General features: G+C 58.4%; 3 protein-coding genes across 5 annotated transcripts; 2 read left to right on the top strand and 1 right to left on the bottom strand.

Moving 5' to 3' along the window:
- Positions 1–1,575: 1,575 nt before the first annotated feature.
- LOC139600651 (E3 ubiquitin-protein ligase TRIM62) lies at positions 1,576–11,513 on the top strand. The gene is made up of 6 exons (XM_071448989.1): positions 1,576–1,758; positions 3,619–4,034; positions 5,956–6,051; positions 7,762–8,018; positions 9,424–9,539; positions 10,797–11,513. The coding sequence occupies exons 2-6, from the start codon at positions 3,627–3,629 to the stop codon at positions 11,345–11,347; spliced, it is 1,428 nt and encodes a 475-aa protein (XP_071305090.1). The 5' UTR covers positions 1,576–1,758; positions 3,619–3,626; the 3' UTR covers positions 11,348–11,513.
- A 957-nt stretch (positions 11,514–12,470) lies between these two features.
- On the top strand, positions 12,471–13,857 carry SVBP (small vasohibin binding protein). Of its 3 annotated transcripts, none has more exons than XM_071448992.1 (3): positions 12,471–12,625; positions 13,467–13,588; positions 13,669–13,857. In XM_071448992.1, exons 2-3 carry the CDS (start codon positions 13,469–13,471, stop codon positions 13,753–13,755), a joined length of 207 nt encoding a protein of 68 aa, XP_071305093.1. In that variant the 5' UTR covers positions 12,471–12,625; positions 13,467–13,468; the 3' UTR covers positions 13,756–13,857. The 3 variants fall into 3 exon arrangements, with proteins under 3 accessions (XP_071305093.1, XP_071305092.1, XP_071305091.1); XM_071448991.1 differs by having other exon boundaries at positions 12,480–12,661; XM_071448990.1 differs by lacking the exon at positions 12,471–12,625 and having other exon boundaries at positions 13,135–13,588.
- Positions 13,858–15,268: 1,411 nt separating this feature from the next.
- Positions 15,269–19,345, bottom strand: TMEM269 (transmembrane protein 269). The gene is made up of 6 exons (XM_071449157.1): positions 19,096–19,345; positions 17,705–17,852; positions 16,722–16,819; positions 16,488–16,631; positions 15,501–15,701; positions 15,269–15,422 (listed from the first exon to the last, which is right to left on the bottom strand). Exons 1-6 carry the CDS (start codon positions 19,118–19,120, stop codon positions 15,313–15,315), a joined length of 726 nt encoding a protein of 241 aa, XP_071305258.1. The 5' UTR covers positions 19,121–19,345; the 3' UTR covers positions 15,269–15,312.
- Positions 19,346–20,527: the final 1,182 nt, after the last annotated feature.

Below are 20,527 nucleotides of genomic sequence, written 5' to 3'. Positions count from 1 at the left end.
GCCAAATGCTCAGGATACAATTAAATAACCCATTAACTGCATGGGATGGGATCCCCTAGCCCTGAATCTGAATCTGGGGTGAAAAAAGGATTTTTCCTTCTTTCCATGGTTATTTGATATCATTCCAGCTGTTCCTGAGTCCCCAGAGGGTCCCAGAGGGGAGACATGACCTGAATTCCTAAAGCAGGAAAACAAGCAGGAAAAAAAACAAGACCATGTGGGTTTGTTATATTTTTTTAGCTGTTTCCAAGCTTTTGGGGCCTAGCAGGAAGAGGGGCAGAGCAGATTCCTTGGAAGGGGATGGGGATAACCAGGAGATGGGGTGTACCTGGGTTTGGGGGGAGGGAAGGGGGGTGCCAGCAGTGGGAGGGGGGTGATCCAGCGGTGAAAACCAAGCAGTTTGTTCCTGTTGGCTGTTGGCCAGACAGGCACGCCTCTTCCCAAATATGCAGCTCAAGTTTCCCTCAGGAACTGTGTCCCCTTCCCCACTGCCCCCTCCATCCTCCAGCCCCCCTTACCACCACCCCAGGGTTCCTCCTTTGTCTCTCTGGTCCCTCAAGGGGGGAGTGAAGGATCCCTGGGGATCCCAGGGGGTAGAAACCTTGTTATGGGGCAGGCAGTGCTGCCACTGGTCCCAACTGGTCCCACCATGGCCAAGCATGGCGATAACACAGTAGATGTCTGCCACCCAAAACTCCTCTCTGTGATTTTTGGCTAAATTGGTACATTTGGGGTGAAAGCAGTGTTCTCTCAGCAATAGGTTTGGGGGGGAAAGCGGTGTTCTCTCAGCAATGGGTTTGTCAGTGTCAGCTGTGGGGTCACCTGGCTCTGGTCACTGGTGGGTGCAGGAAACTGGGAGGAAGAGAGGGATAGAGGGGTGGGAGTACAGGGGCACAAAAGGATAGACAGGATGGATAAACAAATGGAGAGACAGAGGGATTAAGGGCTGGACAAGAGAAATGGGTGGATGGGAGAGCGATGGATGGATGGATGGATGGATGGATGGATGGATGGATGGATGGATGAAGGTTTTAAGGAGTGCATGGGGAGATGGGTGGACAGGGTAACAAGGAGATCTGGAGGGATTGATGGAGGGCCAGAGGGAGGGAGGAGTGGATAAAGGGAGACACAATGGGAGGCATGGATGATTGGACAGAGGGATGGACAGAGAGATGGGTGCATGGACAGATGGGTGAAGAGAGAGACAGGACAGACGAATGGATGGACAGAGAGATTAAGGTCTGGAAGGGAAGAAGGTTGGACAGGGGACCGAGAGGTAGGTAGAAGGATGGATGGAAAGATCAGAGGACAGAGGGACAGAACGACAGATGGACAAATGGATGGATAAAGGGCTGGACAGGGAGATAGCTGGGTGGAGGAGAACGGGATGGACGGAGGGACAGACAGGGATAGAAAAAGGGTCAGGGTGGGGAAGGGTCAGTGCCCGACTGTCCGGACAGACGGACAGCACACGGCTGCCGAGGCCGTGGCCCCTTTAAACGCCCCCCCGCGGGCGGCAATGGTACGCGCCGGCGAGGCCGCGCCGCGCGGGGGACAATGGGGTGGGGGCGGGCCCACTGTGGGCGCGGGGGGGGGCGGGCAGGAAGTGCCGCGCGGCCGCGCCCCCTCTTGCTCGCCCACCCCCGGCCCGTCGCGGCGGGGCCGCTCTTGAGGCGGCGGCGGGACAGCGATCCCAGCGGCACCGCGATCCCAGCGGCACCGGGGCACGGCACCAGAACAGCACCGGGCACCGGCTGGGTGAGGGCACCAGCGCCGGCGGCTGAAGGAGGCGCGGGGTGGCATCGGACGGGGTTGGCGGGGACCGGTCTCGAACCCGGGTTCGGCCGCGAGCGGGGGGCGGCTCGAACGCGGGGCTCCGGTGCAGCCCCAGCCCCGAGCCCCCCAAATCCACCCTCAGCCCCGAGCCCGCCACGGCCAGCCCCGCCACGGCCCCCAAATCCGGCCTGAACCCGAGCAACTCCAATCCAGCCTCAATCCTGACTGCCCAGAGGCAGCCGCAGCCCCGGACCCCAACCCAGCCTCAGCCCCGGACCCCAGAGGCAGCCTCAGCCCCACCCGCCCCTGTGCCCCTCATTCAGCCCCATCCCTGCTCCCCACCACTCTGCAGGCTCAGCCCCACCCCCCAATATCCCCGGTACCCCCTGTCAGACCGGCCGGCGTGCCCTGTATCTCATTCACCCCCAGCCTCACTCCTATTGCAACCTTATTGTGTCCCCTCCCAGCGTTGCTCTGATCACCTCTATCCCAAATCCACCCCACTACATCCTGATGCTCCCATTATCCCCATTGCATCCTGATCCTCCTAATGCAACTCCTCCAGCCCCCTTCCCATTGTATCCTGACCCCCAGTTCCCCCTCCCTGCACTGCAACCCTATTGCAGCTTGGTCCCCACTGTAACCACCTCATCCCCCTGTTGTGGCTTGATTCTCCCATTTCCCACAGTGCGACCCTCTGAGCACCCCCATTTGCATCCTGACCCCCTCTGTCCCCCCTGTTTGTAAATCCTCCAGCCCCTTATTGCCTTCTGACACTCCCATTTCCCTCACTGCAGCCCCTCCAGCCCCCATTGCATCCCAAACCCCACCTTGCTCCCTAGTGGGGGGATGCAAACCCTGCACCCCCCCCTTTCCCACCTGACCCCCATCCCCCTTATTATCATCCTCACCCCTACTCCCCCATTCCTCCCCACCCCAAGTTCCCCCACTCACCCTCTCACCTTTAACTTCCCCCCATCCCAAACCCTCATTCAGACTCTCCCCCTACAGCTTTCCCCTGAGCCCTCTGCTCACCCTCCCAACCTTCCCTCCCGAGCTCCCATTCACCCTCTCACCTTCATCCCAAGGCCTCCACTCACCCTCTCCACCTTCGACCTCCCCCCATCCCTTTTACCTTCCCACCTCAAACCGTCTCATTCACCTGCTCCCCATCAATCCAAGGCCTTCACTCACCCTCTCCCCCACAACTGCTTCTACCCCAAGTCCCCCTTTTACCCTCTCCCCTCTGAGGCTCCCTCATTCATCCTGTCTCCTCCACCCAAAGCCCCCCATTCATCCTGTCTCCCCCATGGTCCCCCTCCCCACAATCCCCCATTCACCGTCTCCCAGCCCCTCCAACCCTGTGCCAGTCTCCCCAGGCCCCCTGACCCAGTGTTCCCCTCTCCCCAGCCCCCCTGACCCCATACCCCTCTCCCCAGTCCCCCTGACCTCGTGCTCCTCTCCCCAGCCCCCCTGACCCCATGCCCTTCTCCCGCCCCCCCCCCCAACCCCGTGCCCCTCTCCCCTGACTCCCTGTGCCCCTCTCCCAGCCCCACTAACCCCATACCCCTCTCCCCAGCCCCCCTGATCCTGTGCCCCTCTCCCCTGACCCCGTGTGCCCCTCTCCCAATGCCCCCTGACCCAGTGTTCCCCTCTCCCCAGCCTCCTTGGCCCCCCCTGACCCCATGCCCCTCTCCCAGCCCGTCTGACCCTGTTCCCCTCTCCCCAGCTCCCCCTAACCCCGTGCCCCTCTCCCCCGAGCCCATTCCCCTCTCCCCAACACCCCCTGACTCTGTGTGCCCCTCTCCCCAGCGCCCCCTGACCCTGTGCTGCTCTCCCCAGCCCCAGCCATGGCCTGCAGCCTCAAGGACGAGCTGCTGTGCTCCATCTGCCTGAGCATCTACCAGGACCCGGTGGGGCTGGGCTGCGAGCACTACTTCTGCCGCCGCTGCATCACGGAGCACTGGGTGCGCCAGGAGCCGCAGGGCACCCGCGACTGCCCCGAGTGCCGCCGCACCTTCCCCGAGCCCACGCTGGCCCCCAGCCTCAAGCTGGCCAACATCGTGGAGCGCTACAGCGCCTTCCCCCTGGACGCCATCCTGGGCGCCCAGCGCAGCCCCTTCCCCTGCAAGGACCACGAGAAGGTGAAGCTCTTCTGCCTCACCGACCGGGCCGTGGTTTGCTTCTTCTGCGATGAGCCGGCCGTGCACGAGCAGCACCAGGTCACCAACGTGGATGATGCCTTCGAGGAGCTGCAGGTGGGTCCCGGTTGCAGACATCTTCTATGAAAAATCCTTTCCTTAGGATTTGTACTCCTGAGAAGGTGAGAGGCCTCAGGGACAAAATGTAACCAATGGTTATCTGCTGCTGTGGAATGCAACAGGTGCATCTGGGATTGGCCCATGTTGGTTGTTTCTAATTAATGGCCAATCACAGTCCAGCTGGCTCAGACAGAGCGTCCAAGCCACAAACCTTTGTTATCATTCCTTTTTCTATCCTTAGCCAGCCTTCTGATGAAATCCTTTCTTCTATTCTTTTAGCATAGTTTTAATATAATATATATCATAAAATAATAAATCAAGCCTTCTGAAACATGGAGTCAGATCCTCGTCTCTTCCCTCATCCTCAGACCCCTGTGAGCACGGTCACAGGTCCCTGTGGGGTTCCCTGCCCCAGGTGGCTCCTCAGGGCTGCTGTGTCTGGCTGGTCCCTCTCACTTCCATGGTAGTGCCCTTCCCTTTTGTCCCTGTGCCCATCTTGAGCCCATGGGCATCAGTCTTGTGGCTTCCTCCCATGTGTCTGTCCCTGCACCCCTTTCCCTGCACCCCTTCTTCTGTCCCTGCACCCCTTATTTTCCCTCTCAGGGTCAGCCCCGTGCCTTCCCTCTGTATGTCTGTCTGTCCCTGCACCCCATCTCTCACCTTTAGGGTCAGAGCACTGTGAGTGCTCTGAGGGTGACAGGGACAGCCCCAGCACCAGGACTGCTGCTCCCACTGCCTGCCTGGAGACCCCAGATGGTCCCTGGGGTCCCCTCCAGGCTGGTGTCACTCTGTGAGGCCACTGCAGCTGTCCCTGCTCCTGTCCCTGCTCCTGCCAGACACTCATTATGGAAGCAGAGGCTTCTTCCTGTGGCTTCTTCCAGTCCATCTGTCCCTGTACTGCTTTTCCTTCTCAGGTCAGCACCGTGCCTGCGTCCTGTCATTCTGTCTGTCCCTGCACCCCTCCTGTCCCTGTGGGGTCATCCCTGTGCTGTTTTCCTGTCTGTCCCCATGTCCCTGCTTGTCAGGGTCAGTCCTGTGCCTTTCCCCATCAGTCTGTCTGTCTGTGCACCCCTCCTGTCTCCATGGGAGTCATTCCTGTGACTTCCTCCTGCCCACGTGTCCCTGACCCCTATATTTCCCTGTATTCCTTCTTTTCCCCACTGGAGTCAGCGCCATGCCTCCCTTCTGCCTGCCTGTCACTCACCCCTCCTGTCCCCACTGGGGTCAGCTCCATGCCTTCCTCCAATCTGTTCCCACAGCTCTTTTGTCTGTGTTGGGGCCAGCTCCATCTATCCCTCCCTCCTTCCATCCCTCCCTCCTTCCATCCCTCCCTCCATCCATCCCTCCCTCCCTCCCTCCATCCCTCCCTCCATCCCTCCATCCATCCCTCCCTCCATCCCTCCCTCCATCCCTCCCTCCATCCATCCCTCCCTCCATCCATCCCTCCATCCATCCATCCATCCATCCATCCATCCATCCATCATCCATCCATCCCTCCCTCCCTCCCTCCCTCCATCCATCCCTCCCTCCCTCCATCCATCCCTCCCTCCATCCATCCCTCCCTCCATCCATCCCTCCCTCCATCCATCACCCATCCATCCATCCATCCCTCATCCCTCCCTCCATCCCTCCATCCCTCCCTCCATCCATCCATGCATCCACACTTCTGCCATTGTCCCCCTGGGATCCCCCTTCTCCATCACCACTGGGAGTCCTTGGGAACCCTCAAGTCACCCCATGGCTGAGCTGTCCCCCAGGTAGGACCTTCCAATCCCCAGGCAGGACCCTCATTCCACATGTGCCACCCATGGCCTGCCCATCCCACAGCCCCATGGTTGCTTTGGGTGGTAAAGCTCCCTGTGGGATCCCTTTTTTCCCCCAAATCACCAATTTATGGGTTTTCCCTCCCTGTCCCCAGCGGGAGCTGAAGGAGCAGCTCCAGGGGCTGCAGGAGAGCGAGCGTGGCCACACGGAAGCCCTGCAGCTCCTCAAGAAGCAGCTGGCTGAGACCAAGGTACGTGTGAGGACACCACTGTCACCCCTGGGGACCCCCCCTTTTCCCCAGCCCTTCACAGCCCCCCCAAAGCAGAATTGGGGTCAACCCCATTGCCACCCCAATGACACCCCAACCCTGACCCTCACCAGCCTGCTTTTGGAACTTCCAAACACTCCAAACTGGACAATTTCATGGATTTGCCCCATTTTTTCCTTCTGTGGTACCCCAATGGGGCTGCTCATCCCTCTGTCATTTCCTGCAGGGCTGCTTTGATTTATCTTTTTAATTAATTTAATTCATTATCTCTTCACTCAGGGGTTCAATGTCCAGTGGAGTTCAATTTTCTCCCCATCCCCACCAGCAAATGATGTGGGGTTTTTTAGGTTTTAGGGTGGTTTTTTTTTTTAGTTTTGGTTTCTTGGAGGTTTTTTAGGGGGTTTTAAAGTGTAATTTGAGGGATTTTAGAGGGTTTTAGGGGTTTTTTTAGGGTTCTTAAAAGATCTCTTTTAAGATTCTTTAAGAATTCTTTAAGAGCTCTATAAAGTTTTTTGTGAGTTTTTTTCAGGGTTCTTTTGGAGATTGTTTTAAGGTTTTTGGAAGGTTCTTGTAGGGTTCTTTTGGTTTCTTGGGGAGATTCCTTAAGGTGCTTTTTTAGGATCTTTGGGAGGTTCTTTTAGGGTTACTTTAGGGTTCTTGGGGAGTTCTTTTAGGGTCCTTTGTAAGGTTCTTTGGGAGGTTCTTGTAGGGTTCTTTAGGTTTCTTGGGGAGATTCCTTAAGGTGCTTTTTTAGGATCTTTGGGAGGTTCTTTTAGGTTCTTGAGAAGGTTCTTTTAGGGTTACTTCAGGGTTCTTAGGGGGTTCTTTTAGGGTCCTTTGTAAGGTTTTTTTGGGGAGGTTCTCCTAGGCTTCTTTTAGGTTTCTTGGGGAGATTCATTAAGATGATTTTTTAGCATCTTTGGGAGGTTCTTTTAGGTTCTTCAGAAGATTCTTAGGGAGTTCTTTTAGGGTCCTTTGTAAGGTTTTTTAGGGGAGGTTCTCCTAGGGTTCTTTTAGGGTTTTTTTGAGGAGCCTCTCCTAGGCTTCTTTTAGGTTTTTTGGGGAGGTTCTCCTAGGCTTCTTTTAGGTTTTTTGGGGAGGTTCTCCTAGGGTTCTTTTAGGGTTTTTTGAGGAGCCTCTCCTAGGCTTCTTTTAGGTTTTTTGGCGAGGTTCTCCTAGGCTTCTTTTATGGTTTTTTTTGAGGAGCTTCTCCTAGGCTTCTTTTAGGTTTTCTTGTGGAGATTCTCCTAGGCTTCTTTTAGGTTTTTTTGGGGAGGTTCTCCTAGGCTTCTTTTAGGTTTTAATGAGGAGGTTCTCCTAGGCTTCTTTTAGGTTTTAATGAGGAGGTTCTCCTAGGGTTCTTTTAGGGTTTTTGGGGAAGTTCTCCTAGGCTTCTTTTAGGTTTTTTGGGGTGGTTCTCCTAGGCTTCTTTTAGGTTTTTATGAGGAGGTTCTCCTAGGGTTCTTTTAGGGTTTTTTGAGGAGCTTCTCCTAGGCTTCTTTGGAAAGCCTTTTGGGTAGTTCTTCTAGCATCCTTTCAGTCCATTTTTTAAGAGCACACTACCAAACCCACCCTTGCAGCCCCTGCAACTCCCCGCTCCAATACCCTTGTAGACATTTCTTTGGGGATTAAGGAACTCCTGCATTGACCAGCTGAGCTTTGGGCGCCCCTAACCCCACCTTGCACCCCAAGTCCTCAGCCAAGAGCCTGCGGGGGACCATCGGGGAGGCGTTTGAGCGGCTGCACCGGCTGCTGCGGGAGCGGCAGAAGGCCATGCTGGAGGAGCTGGAGGCCGACACGGCGCGCACGCTCAGCGACATCGAGCACAAGATCCAGCGCTACAGCCAGCAGCTGCGCAAGGTCCAGGAGGGCGCCCAGATCCTGCAGGAGCGCCTGGCCGAGGCCGATAAACACGTCTTCCTGGCTGGTGTGGCGTCCCTCTCGGAGAGGTGGGTGGCGGTGAGAGGATGGCGGGGTCCCCGCTGTCACCCCCGCCTTGGCACCGCGTGTTCTGATTGGAATTATTACCAATATAACCAGATGGAACGTGCCTGGGCTCGTCTGGCCCCTGCTGCTTGACCAAAGGTGGCAGCGGTGGTGGTTTCACCTCAGAGGCACCTTTGGCTAAGCTGGATGTGTGGTGTTTCACCCCAGAGACACCTTTGGCTAAGCTGGATGTGTGGTGTTTCACCTCAGAGACACTTTTGGCTAAGCTGGATATGTGGTGTTTCACCTCAGAGACACCTTGGGCTGGCTGGATGTGTGGTGTTTTACCCCAGAGACACCTTTGGCTAAGCTGGATGTGTGGTGTTTCACCCCAGAGACACTTTTGGCTGGCTGGGTGTGTGGTGTTTCACCCCAGAGACACTTTTGGCTGCCTGGGTGTGTGGTGTTTCACCCCACAGACACCTTTGGCTAAGCTGGATGCTGCAGCTGGGCGCTTGGGACAAGTCCAGGCATGCAGGAACTCAGGTTTACCTCTGGTGGAGAAGCTTTAAGGTGAGGTGAAGGAAAATGAGTCAGGTTCTAAGCTTTATTCCTGGCCCACAGGCGTCTGAATCCAGCACCAGCTCCAACAGAACTCCCTGAGCCCGTGGTTGCTGTTCCTTTTAACCCCGGGGAGAGGGGCAGGGAAGGGGTAGGGATCCCACTAGCCAGGTAAGGGTGGGGGAGTCTCAGGGGACAAATGACACCTGGCTGGCCCAATGTCCCCCAGGGCTGAAAGGCATCTTTTGAACTCTGCCAATCACTCTGCCAGTATATTGGAATTAAATGCCAGTAGAGCCGGATGGAACGTGCCTGGGCTCGTCTGGCCCTTGCTGCTTGACCAAAGGCGGCAGCTGTGGTGGTTTCACCTCAGAGACACCTTTGGCTAAGCTGGATATTTCAGCTGGGTGCTTGGGACAAGTCCAGGCGTGCAGGAGCTCAGGTTTACCTCTGGTGGAGAAGCTTTAAGGCAATGGTGAAGGAAAGGAGTCGGTTCTGCTGGAGGGTTTAGATCCAGAGCTTTATTCTTGGCCCTCTGAATCCAGCACCAGCTCCAACAGAACCTCCCAAATTCAGTTGTTGCTGTTCCTTTTAACCCCAGGGAGAGGGGCAGGGAAGGGGTAGGGATCCCACCAACCAGGTAAGGGGAGGAGTCTCAGGGGACAAATGACACCTGGCTGGCCCAATGTCCCCAGGGCTGAAAGGCATCTTTTGAACTCTGCCAATCCCTTCTGGAATGCCAGGATTGACAGACAGCACTCAGCAGGGAGCAAGGGAGGGGAAAGGAGAGGTGATGGCACACGTGGGGAAGGACTGGGAAACTGAGGCAAGCTATGACATCACACCACACCATGTTCTTCTCCACAGGCTGAAGGGGAAGATCCACGAGACCAACCTGACCTATGAGGACTTTCCCACCTCCAAGTACATGGGCCCACTGCAGTACACCATCTGGAAATCCCTCTTCCAGGACATCCATCCTGGTGAGGGTGCAGGGATGGGGAGTAGCAAGGGATGGGGAAGGTCACTGGGGACAGGAACACGGCAGTGAGGGATGGAGAAGGGGACACATCACATGTCACTGACAAGGGATGGGGACATTGCTGCCAGGGGTCTGGGACATCAGTGGTGAGGAGCAGGGACACACCAGTGAGGGACAGGGAATTCCACTGTGGAGCTGGGGCTGTTTAGCCTGGAGAAGAGGAGGCTTAGAGGTGACCTTATTGCTCTCTACAACTTCCTGAAGGGAGGTTTAGGTTTTTTTGGGGAGGTTCTTCTAGGGTTCTTTGGAAAGCTCTTTGGGTAGTTCTTTTAGGATTCTTTCAGTCCATTCCTGAAGGGAGGTTGCAGACAGGTGGGGTTGGTCTCTTCCACCGGGCAGCACTGACAGAACCAGAGGACACAGTCCCAAGCTATGTCAGGGAAGGTACAGGTTGGATATTAGGAAGAAATTTTTCACCAAAAGAATAATAAAGTACTGGAATGCTCTTCCCAGGGAGGTGGCAGAATCACCATCTCTGGATGGGTTTAAAAAAGCCTGGACATGGCACTTGGTGCTATAGCCTGCTTGAGGTGTTAGGGCATAGGTTGGACTCGATGGTCTTAGAGGTTTCTTCCAACCTCATTATTCTGTGATTCTGTGACAAGGGTTGAGCATGAGGACAGGACACCCCAGTGAAGGATGGGGAAGGGGGCAGTGATGAAGAGCTGGGACACACCAGTGATGGACATCACTGACAAGGGTTGAGCATGAGGACAGAACACCCCAGTGAGAGATGGGGAAGGGGACATCACCTGGGAGGGAACAGGATGTCACTGACAGGGGATGGGGATGAGGGTTAGTGCAGCCCTTGCATCATTGCTGCCAAGGGTCTGGGACATCAGTGATGAAGAACAGGGACACACCAGTGGGGGACAGGGGACATCACTGATAAGGGATGAGCATGAGGACAGAACACCCCAGTGAGAGATGGGGAAGAGGACATCACCTGGGAGGGAGTGGGATGTCACTGGCAAGGGATGGGGACATTGCTCCAAAGGGTCTGGGACATCAGTGATGAGCAGGGACACACCAACGAGGGACAGGGATGAGCATGAGGCCAGGACACCCCAGTGAGGGATGGGGCCAAGGCCACCCTGGTGACCTCCCCATGCCGGTCGTCACCCCGGTGGCACAGAGCACCTGGGCTGGCTCCAGGGCTGCACTAACCCTCGTTCCCCCCCTGTCCCTGCTGTGGCAGTGCCAGCAGCGCTGACCCTGGACCCTGGCACTGCCCACCACCGCCTCATCCTGTCGGACGACTGCACCATCGTGGCCTACGGCAACCTGCACCCGCAGCCGCTGCAGGACTCGCCGCGCCGCTTCGACGTCGAGGTGTCGGTGCTGGGCGCCGAGGCCTTCGGGGCTGGCGTGCACTACTGGGAGGTGGTGGTGTCCGAAAAAACCCAGTGGATGATTGGCCTGGCCCACGAGGCCGTGACCCGCAAGGGCAGCATCCAGATCCAGCCGAGCCGTGGCTTCTACTGCATCGTGATGCACGACGGGAACCAGTACAGCGCCTGCACCGAGCCCTGGACGCGGCTCAACGTCAAGGGCAAGCTGGAGAAGGTGGGCGTCTTCCTGGACTACGACAAGGGGCTGCTCATCTTCTACAACGCCGACGACATGTCCTGGCTCTACACCTTCCGGGAGAGGTTTCCCGGGAAGCTCTGCTCCTATTTCAGTCCTGGCCAGAGCCACGCCAACGGGAAGAACGTGCAGCCGCTGCGGATCAACACCGTCCGTATCTAGGGGGGTTTTTGGGGTGTCCCCCGGCCCTGGCGGGTGTTTCCCCACCCCAGGAACTGGTCCCGGTGCTGGGCAGGATCTGGCATTGCGCCTGCTGCTCTCGGTCCTGTGCTTCCAGGGAATCCCAGTGCGGGGGGCTGGGATATGGCAATAAAGGATTTGGAGAGAAGGGGCTGGGTGGTGGAGAGCCCCAGGGTGGGGGGGCTGGGCTGGGGACACCGTAGGGTCACATGGCAGGGGTGTGTCACTGTGCCAGGGGTGCCACGCTGTGCTGGGGGCACTGTGGCACTGTGCCATGGTGGGCTGTGCCATGGCAGGGGTCTGTCACCATCAGGGGTGTCACACCCATGTGTCGGGGGTCACCATGCTGTGGGACATGTACTGTGACACATGTGCCACATGTACAGCCCCATGCCCTACTGTGCCATGCTATGCCATGCCATGCCATGCGTGCTGTGCTGAGCCAGGCTGTGCCAGCCCTGGCAGGGCTCTGTGTGTATGGGAATGTACAGGGGGTGTGTGGGAGCTGGGCTGTGTAGGGTGGGCTGTACAGAGGGGCTGATCTGTGGGGAGTGGGCTGCACAAAGGGGGTGCTGTGGTTGGGTGTGGTACAGAGGGGGTGCTCTGTGATGTGTGGGGTGGGCTCTATAGGGATATGGTCTATGGGGTTGTGTGTAGGGGCTGGTCTGTGTGGGGCTGTCGTATATGGAGGTGGCTCCATGGGGGTGTGGTATATGGAGGGAGCTGTGTGGGGCAGTGGTCAATCAGGGTGGGATGTACAGTAGGGTGATAGAAGGGGCTGATCTTTAGGGCCTGGGCTGTGCCAGGACTGTGGTGCAATAGGGGAGATGTATGGCTGTACAGGGGATGAGCTGTATATGGAGGTATGGTGATGGATAGGGCTGGGCTGTTTATAGGAATGCGGGGTAGGGGGTGATGTGTAAGGGTGGGAGGGATGTGTAGGGGGTGTCACACACCAGTAAAGGACAGTGGGGCCCTGGGGGGGTGTGTCACACACCAGTAAAGGAGCACTGGGGGGGTGTTTAGGGGGTGTCACACACCAGTAAAGGACAGTGGGGCACTGGGGGGTGTGTCACACACCAGTAAAGGAGCACTGGGAGGGTGTTTAGGGGGTGTCACACACCAGTAAAGGACAGCGGGGCACTGGGGCACACTGGGAGCAGTCCCCTTCCCCGCCCGCCAGGCGGCGCTGTGGGACCCGGCCCGTGCGCTCCGCGCGTGCGCCCAGGGCGGACAATCGAGCGCCGAAAGGCGGAAGGGGTGCGCTGCCATCTTGCCCCGGGCACAGCCCCTCCGGTACCGGGGAACGCGGGGGGCACCGGGGGAGCGAGGGGCCTGAGGGGGCACCGGGGGGCTGGGGGAGCGAGGGGCCTGAGGGGCTCTGCTGCGGCAGCGAGGGGACACCGGGGCCTTGGCTGAGGGACTCAGGGGGCTGAGGCGTCCCGGTGGGCCTGGGAAGGAGCTTGTTGGGCGCTGTGGGACTGGGGTGTCTGTGGGTTTGGGGGGGGGCTGTGGGGCACTGAGGGTGGGGGGCTTCGGGCGGGTTGTGATTTATGAGGGGCCGGGGAGATGGAGAGGGTTGGGAGGGGCCTGGGGGGGCTCCAGTGCTCTCTGTGGGCGTTGAGGTGCAGGGGGCTGTGAGGGTGGAGAGGGGTTTGGGATAGGGGTGTCTGTGAGCTTGGGGGTGCTCTGGGTGTTGGGGGGCGAAGTGTGAGGAGATGGGGCCGCTGAGGGGAATGGGGGGTGACGGGGAGAAGCCTTGGGGGGCCCCTGTGGGGCTCAGCCTAACTGTGGGGTGGGTGTGAGGCACCCGAGAGGCTCAGGATGGGGGGGAATGTCTCCTGTGAGGCTCCGGGTGGGCTTGAGGCTCTCCTGCGAGGCGTAGAATGCATTTGGGGATCAGAATGAGTTTGGGGGTCTCCTGTAAGGCTCAGAATGATTTTGGGGATCACCCCGGGCCCCCGGGGTGGATGTGGGGCAGTGCCCTGTGAGGATGCCAATGGGGCACCCCATGTGAGCCTCGGCTGTCTGGGCGTGTCGCGGGCACGGGGTTCCTGTGGGTGGCTCCGGGACCCCCGGCTGATCCCAGCCCGGGTCGCAGCCATGGATCCGGGCGCGGGGGCGCGGAAGGAGCGGCCGAAGCCGCGGGAGCCAGCGGCTCGCCTGGAGAAGGCCAAGCAGAGGTCGGCACAGCAGGAGCTGAAGCAGCGGCAGCGGGCGGAGGTGGGAGCGCGGGAATGGGGAGGGACCCGGCCCAACCCGCGGCCGAGCCCCCTTTGCCATCCGCCCTTTCCCAACCCCAGATCTACGCCCTGAACCGGGTGATGACGGAGCTGGAGCAGCAGCAGTTCGACTCCTTCTGCAAGCAGATGCAGGGATCCGGGGAATGACACACAGCCCGGCCTCTGCCCTACCCCTCCTTTTCTAATCCCCCGGTATTTATTATCAAATCGCCCTTTTTGTATCAATAAAATCTCTGCTGGTTCTCTGTCTCCCGGCTCCTGCTTGCTCCGCGTGCGAATGGCCTGAGGCCAGAGCAGCTGCAGCGCCGGTACCGGCTCTAGCCACGGCCCCACCCCGCCGTTCCCTGCTTCAGGGAAGGGTCCTGCCCTCCCGGAGCCCGGGTTTATCCCGGTGGGACGCAGCAGGAGCCGTTCCCTGCTTCAGGGCAGGGTCCTGCCCTCCCGGAGCCCGGGTTTATCCCGGGGGGACGCAGCAGGAGCCACATCCCGCAGCTGCTGCTGCCGGCAGAGCCTCCCCGGGGATCCCGAGCGTTTCTGCAGCACCAGGTTTGACCTTCGCTTCCTTCCTCCACCCACACCCTCTGCTCCAGCCGCTGCTGTCCGGCAGCCTCCGGCTCTCCAGAGACTTTGGATCAAGTCCTGCTTCCCCCCTTTCCCTGCCCCAGCGGTGTCACACTGAGGGGGTGAAAATAAACCACGTTTGGGATGGTGTTTCCCTGTGCAGGGTTAAGTGGTGAATTCCAAACTGCTCCCAGAGAATCCCGTGTTGGAAACCCTCTGGAAGTTTGATCAGCATCTTCCTCCTCCCAGCCAGGGAGGGCCCTCCTTATTTTTGGAGTGTGAACATCCCTTTGTAATGAATTCCCACTGGGCAGTGTGAGAGATCCCTAAACTTCAGGTTCCTGTGCAGAGAAGGGCTTGGGGGAAATTTAGGTTTTAGAAACCCTAAATTTCCTGTTTCCCAAGGATTTGGAGGTTTCTGCTGTTGGGGGGATGGGGGTTCCCTCGATCCCCACAAAGGATTGGGATTTTGGGGTTTCCCTTGATCCTCACAAAGGATTGGGATTTTGGGGCTTCCATCAATCCCCACAAAGGACAGGGATTTTGGGGTTTCCCTCTATTTCCACAAAGGATTGGGATTTTGGGGCTTCCCTCAATCCCCACAAAGGATTGGGATTTTGGGGCTTCCCTGGATCCCCACAAAGGATTGGGATTTTGGGGCCTCAATCCCCACAGAGGATTGGGATTTTGGGGCTTCCCTCAATCCCCACAAAGGATTGGGATTTTGGGGCCTCAATCCCCACAGAGGATTGGGATTTTGGGGCTTCCCTCAATCCCCACAAAGGATTGGGATTTTGGGCCTTCCCTCGATCCCCACAAAGGATTGGGATTTTGGGGCCTCAATCCCCACAGAGGATTGGGATTTTGGGTTTCCCTCAGTCCCACAAAGGACAGGGATTTTGGGGTTTCCATCAATCCCCACAAAGGTCAGGGATTTTGGGGTTTCCCTCAATCCCCACAAAGGTCAGGGATTTTGGGGCTTCCCTGCAGCTGAGCCTTGCTCTGTTTTTACCTTAGCAGCTCCTTCTGCCACCCGGATTCAGGTGGGAAGCGTGAAGGGAGGAAGCAGCACCCGAAGCAAGGACGAGGAGGACAAGGATGAGGATGAGGATGAGGAGGGCTTTACTAGGCTCGAGGGAGGGCTCAGGCCTTGCAGCTCCAGAGGGCGAAGGGGAAGACGATGTAGGACGTGGCCCAGGCCAGGCAATAAACCGCAGCCACCGCCGTCGGTGCCAGCAGCACAGCCACCACCCCTGTGAGCGGGACAATCCTTGGCCATCTGCTCTCCCTGCCCTGCACCACCATCCCGAGAGGCTCATCCCCGTCCTTACCTCCAGCATAAACCAGTTTTTTCCAGAGCTGTGACTCCAGCACCCGGTCGTGGGGGTAGCAGCCGCAGTCGGCCATGAACAGGGTCATGGCGGCCGCGGCCACGCGCAGCAGGGCCACGTGGCCCCCGCTGAGCAGGAAGGTGCTGGCCAGCAGCGCCGAGGCGTAGGGGCAGGGCAGCCCTCGGTAGGTGAAGGGGATCCCTGTGGGGTGTCAGCAGTTCCATGTTGTTGTTGTTGTTGTAGTGTGTTTTTATACTTTGTAATACTCTGTAATAGTTTTGGTTTTGTACCCCTGTATTTTTCCCAAACGGTTTACCCCAGATTGTACCCCCTCCTTTTACCTGTGTAATCCCTTTCCTTTGCTGAGATCATCCCCAAATCCCCACCCTGGCTCTCTGTCAATCACTCAGCATCCCATCCCCTCCATCTGGAACTCTCAGTCCAGGATGTCGGGTGATTATCCAGAGGCCAGGGCTCAGCCCCCCAAGTGTTTCTCCATACACTGTCCTAAATGTCCATTTCTCAGTGTCCATACCTTAATTTTTCTTCTTGGTTAGTAAAATGTTATATATTTAGCTTTCCACCTCCCTTTAAATGTACCCTTGGCACCTCTCCCGTGGCTCTCAGCAGGAGGCCCTTGAGGTTGTAGGGGCTCCCTTGGATTAACCCCTGCTAAAAGTCCACCCCTTCATCTTCATGTTCCAGCATCTCCTCTGCTGCAGGCGATCAGCCTGGCTGCCTTTGGTACCCTCAGGGATCAGCCTGGCTGCCTTTGGTACCCTCAGGGATCAGCCTGGCTGCCTTTGGTACCCTCAGGGATCAGCCTGGCTGCCTTCTGTCCTTCTGTACCCCTGGGGATGGGGATCAGCCTGGCTGCCCTCTGTACCCCTGGGGCTGGCCGGGGTCCCCTCAGTGGCACTCAGAGAAACCAGAACACAATGTGGGGGCTAAAACCCCAAGCCCCCCACCCCCCAGGGGCTCACTCACCGCTGGAGAAGAAGCAGAGGCGGGCAAAGACAGCCAGCACATAGGCCAGGCTCAGCAGCCCCCCCAGCACGCCCTGGGGCTGCAGCAGCAGCGCCGTGCCCAGCCCGAACGTGGTGAAATCGGCAAAGTCATCGAGCTTGGCACCTGTGGGGGCAGCGAGGGGCAGGTGCCAGGTGGGCACCGGGCACAGGGGACGCCCCTGGGGTCAGCCCTGGCCCGGGGGGATGCACTCACCCAGTGCCGAGCAGGCGTCGAGCTGCCGGGCCACGGCCCCATCAGCCAGATCCAGCAGGAAGCCCAGGAGCAGCAGCCAGCAGGAGTACTGGTATTGCCTGGGGGGGACACCCCACTTCTCAGCCCCTGCTCCCCTCTTTTTCACCCCATTTCCCCCTTGTTTACCCCATCTGTTGAGGGTGGAGGTAAGCCCAGCCACCAGGTTGGCCGCAGAGAGAGCAAAACCAGGGTGATCTCCACTTCCCATCCTATCTTTGCCCTATTTTCCCTTTTTTCCAGCAGAAGCAGGGTGATTCCCACTTTGCAACCTGCTTTTTCTTTTCTTTTCTTTTTACCCCCTTTTCCCCCCTCACCCATTTACTTTGATCCTGAGGTTGGCTATGGAGGGAGCAGATCCAGGGTGACCCCCACTTCCCAACTATTTTTCACCACATTTACACCTTTTTCACCCTATTTCCTCCTTTTTCATCACATTTCCCCCATTTTCCAGAAAAGCTGGGGTGACCCCTACTTCCCCACCCTCTTTTTCACCCCTTTTCAGTTCATTTCCTCCATTTTCCCCCCTCATCTATTGATGCTGCTGAGCCCAAAGGTGAGGAGAGAGCAAAACCAGTGTCCCCCACTTTGCATCCCCCTTTTTCTCCCCATTCCCCTGTTTTTCCAGCAAAACCAGGCTGGCCCCCACTTTTCTTCCCGATTTTCACCCTATTTCCATCTTTCCAGCAAACCAGGGCAAACCACACTTTTCTACCACCTGTGCCCTCCCATTTCCCCCTTTTCCCAGAAAAACCAAGGTGACCCCCATTTCTGTGCCTCTTTTTCACCACATTTCTTTTTTTTATCCCATTTTTTCCCCACCTACTGAAGCTGCAGAGGCAGGAGAGGAGCCTGCCTGCCAGCTTGGCCTCAAGGGGAGCACAGCCAGGGTAACCCCCCCATTCCCCAGCCCCGTTTCCCCCCCCGTTTTTCCCAGTTTTCCCCACCTGTTGACGCTGCAGAGGATGGAGGAGAGCCCCGCCAGCAGGTTGGCCACGGAGATCCCGTTGGCCGCATTTTTCCGGAGGAATTCCAGCGCCCGGCCCCGTCCCGCCTGCTCGCTCAGCACCAGCTTCTTGGTGGACTGGAAAATACCTACAAAGCCCCCAGCGTGTTCCAACCACGGAGGGGCTGCAGCCCCCCCAAAAACATAGCAGGGTTGGTGCAGGAATTCCCCCTCCTCAAACCAAAATCCCCCAAAATCTGTTTAGGAAGCAGCAGGGGATTGATTTGTGCAAGCTCTGCTGCTGAGCTCCCCACCGGCGGCCAAAAAAAAAATGGAATAAAAGAGGCCAAAAAAGCAAAGAAATGAATAAAAGAACCGTAAAATATAATAAAATAAAGACAAAAATTAAGCCAAACCCAAGCTTAGACTAAAAGCCAACCCCGGTTTAAGCTCTATGGATCTTATATACCTATCGGGCTAAGCTTTAGGGAAAGAATTTAAGGGTCCTGTCCTTTGCCCCCCGCCTTTGCCGTGTCCCAAAGCCAGGCAGATCCTTCATCTGAAAGAAAACAGGACGTCAGAGCAAGACAAACCCCCCCGAGCCCCCTCAGAGCCCCCCCGAGCCGCTGCATCGCCGGAATGCCACCAGGAACAGCTCCCCAGGTGGGAAAAACCAGGAAGAGCCGCGGGAGAGGAGCCCGGTCGGTGTCGGGGGTCGGCGGCTCCGAGCCGGGAGCGACCTTTGGACACCGCGCCCGGAGCCGCCGGCTCGGGCTGAGCCGGGAAAATCCCCCCTGAGCCCCGCACGGCCGCTCTGCTGCCACCGGGGATTTTTGGGGCCGTGCCGGGTGCTGCTCCCCACCTTTATCCCTCAATTCGGGGTGAGTTTGGGATGTTGGAGAAGTGAAATTTTGGGGATTTGCCGTCCCTTTCCCAGCGGCAAGGCAGGCTCGGGGCCCCGGGAATGTTCCGGAGCTGTCGCAGCACCGGCTCCAGGCACCTGCGAGCGTCACAGAGCCGGGCACAGCCGGGGGCCCCGAGCTCGCCCGGTCCTGGCGTTTCTCACCCCAAAATCCAAGCTGGATTGGGATGGGAGGGAATTCCTTAACCCTGCGCCGCTCCCGCTGCTTTTATCACCGCTTTGGGGGGGAAAGCAAGGTGGTTTTGGTTCTTCCCAGGTGCGTTAGGAGGGGGTTGTGCCCCCAAGGCGCAGGGAAAAGGGGTTCAGCCACAGCAAATGCAAAGTTAACCTATTTTGGGGGGGCAATGCATGTATTTTACGGTTTTCTGCCCCGATAAGCCTAATTTCTCTACTAACCCCCGCCAAATGATGATTTTTAGGGATGGGGGACACCTCGCGAAGGGGCCGAGCGGCATCCAGGTGACACTTACCGACCGGCGGTGACACCATCCACATGGCGGCGGCGGCTGTGGCAGCAGCGACAGTGACGCCCCGGCCAGGGGAAACTGAGGCAGGGGCCGCTCCGTGGGGCTCCGCGCGGTGCCGCGTTATATAAGGAAAAGCCTCTCGGGCTGAGTCACCCGGCGGGGGTGGGTCCGGCCAGAGGCCACGGACACGGACACGGGGGGTTCGCAGCCGCTTGGCACCACCGGCGAGGGAGGAGTTGCCCCGGGGGGCCGGGGGGCCATGCCAGGCTCGCGGTGCCCCTGCCAGCCTCCCGGCGCCCCTGCCAGCCTCCCGGTGCCCACGCCAGGCTCACAGCACCGGTGCCAGGCTCGCAGTGCTTGTGCCAAGCCTGCAGTGCCCGTGCCAGGCTCGCAGCGCCCGTGCCAGGCTCGCAGCACCCACAACAGCAGGACCAGGCTGGCAGCACCCATGGGGCACTGATAGCACCTGTATCACACTCACAGCTCGGGTGTCTCGCTGATAACACCTGCACGGGCTCACGGCACCCTTGTCACTCTGGTGACACCTGGCTCAGTGTCACAGCACCGATTCCAGGCTCACTCCTCGCCTTCTGCAGGTGTGGACCACCTGTGCCATGCCCACAGCACCTCTGCCAGCTTTGTAGCCCCTTTGGCAGGCTCACACCACCCACACCCAGCTCATGGCACCCATCCCACACCCCCAGCACCCATCCCACACTCCAGCACCCATCCCGCACTCATGGAGCACATGCCAGGCTCTCAGGGCCCATCCCAGGATTGCACCATCCGTGCCAGGCTCACAGCACCCATATCCTGCTCACAACTCCCATGCCAGGCTCACAGCACCCATATCCTGCTCACAACTCCCATGCCAGGCTCACAGCACCCATATCCTGCTCACAACTCCCATGCCAGGCTCACAGTACTCACACCATGCTTTGTATTGCCCATACCATGCCCACAGCACCCACCCCACACTCACAGCACCCATGCCAGGCTCACAGCACCCATCCCTCTCTCACAGGACCTCTGCCAGGTGTGCACCACCTGAATTTGTGCCACACTTGTAGCACCCACGGCAGCCTCACAACACCCACACCAGTCCCAGGACACCCACACCAGTCCCAAACACCCACACCAGTCCCAGACACCCACACCAGTCCCAGGACACCCACACCAGTCCCACAGCCCCACACCAGTCCCAAACACCCACACCAGTCCCAAACACCCACACCAGTCCCACAGCCCCACACCAGTCCCACAGCCCCACACCAGCCCCCTGGCACTGCCACGCTCCTGTCCCTGCACCCCACTGCCAGCACAGGGTGATTGCACCCAAAAGGTGCCACCACCCAGTGCCATCCCACCAACAATTCCCACCAGTGGCACGGGGGGGGGGGCGGGTTCAGCTGGTGCCCCCCACCCTCACCCCTTG

Source organism: Agelaius tricolor, unplaced genomic scaffold (genome assembly GCF_023055355.1).
Source record: "Agelaius tricolor isolate 1412-34295 unplaced genomic scaffold, bAgeTri1.0.p SCAF_28, whole genome shotgun sequence".
In the NCBI taxonomy this organism is placed as follows: domain Eukaryota; kingdom Metazoa; phylum Chordata; class Aves; order Passeriformes; family Icteridae; genus Agelaius; species Agelaius tricolor.
The sequence above is the reverse complement of the archived record's forward strand: the minus strand, read 5'-3'. Positions and strand labels throughout refer to the sequence as shown.

Excerpts from the sequence above, each read along its gene's own strand:
- LOC139600651 (XM_071448989.1), top strand. The coding sequence starts at position 3,627 with ATGGCCTGCAGCCTCAAGGACGAGCTGCTGTGCTCCATCTGCCTGAGC. Across the intron at positions 6,052-7,761 it reads AGCAGCTGGCTGAGACCAAG|TCCTCAGCCAAGAGCCTGCG; the intron begins GTACGTGTGAGG and ends TTGCACCCCAAG. Across the intron at positions 8,019-9,423 it reads GTGGCGTCCCTCTCGGAGAG|GCTGAAGGGGAAGATCCACG; the intron begins GTGGGTGGCGGT and ends TCTTCTCCACAG.
- SVBP (XM_071448990.1), top strand. The coding sequence starts at position 13,301 with ATGATTTTGGGGATCACCCCGGGCCCCCGGGGTGGATGTGGGGCAGTG. Across the intron at positions 13,589-13,668 it reads AGCAGCGGCAGCGGGCGGAG|ATCTACGCCCTGAACCGGGT; the intron begins GTGGGAGCGCGG and ends TCCCAACCCCAG.
- TMEM269 (XM_071449157.1), bottom strand. The coding sequence starts at position 19,120 with ATGTGGATGGTGTCACCGCCGGTCG. Across the intron at positions 17,853-19,095 it reads GATGGTGTCACCGCCGGTCG|GTATTTTCCAGTCCACCAAG; the intron begins GTAAGTGTCACC and ends GGGGCTTTGTAG. Across the intron at positions 15,423-15,500 it reads AAAACTGGTTTATGCTGGAG|GGGTGGTGGCTGTGCTGCTG; the intron begins GTAAGGACGGGG and ends TCCCGCTCACAG.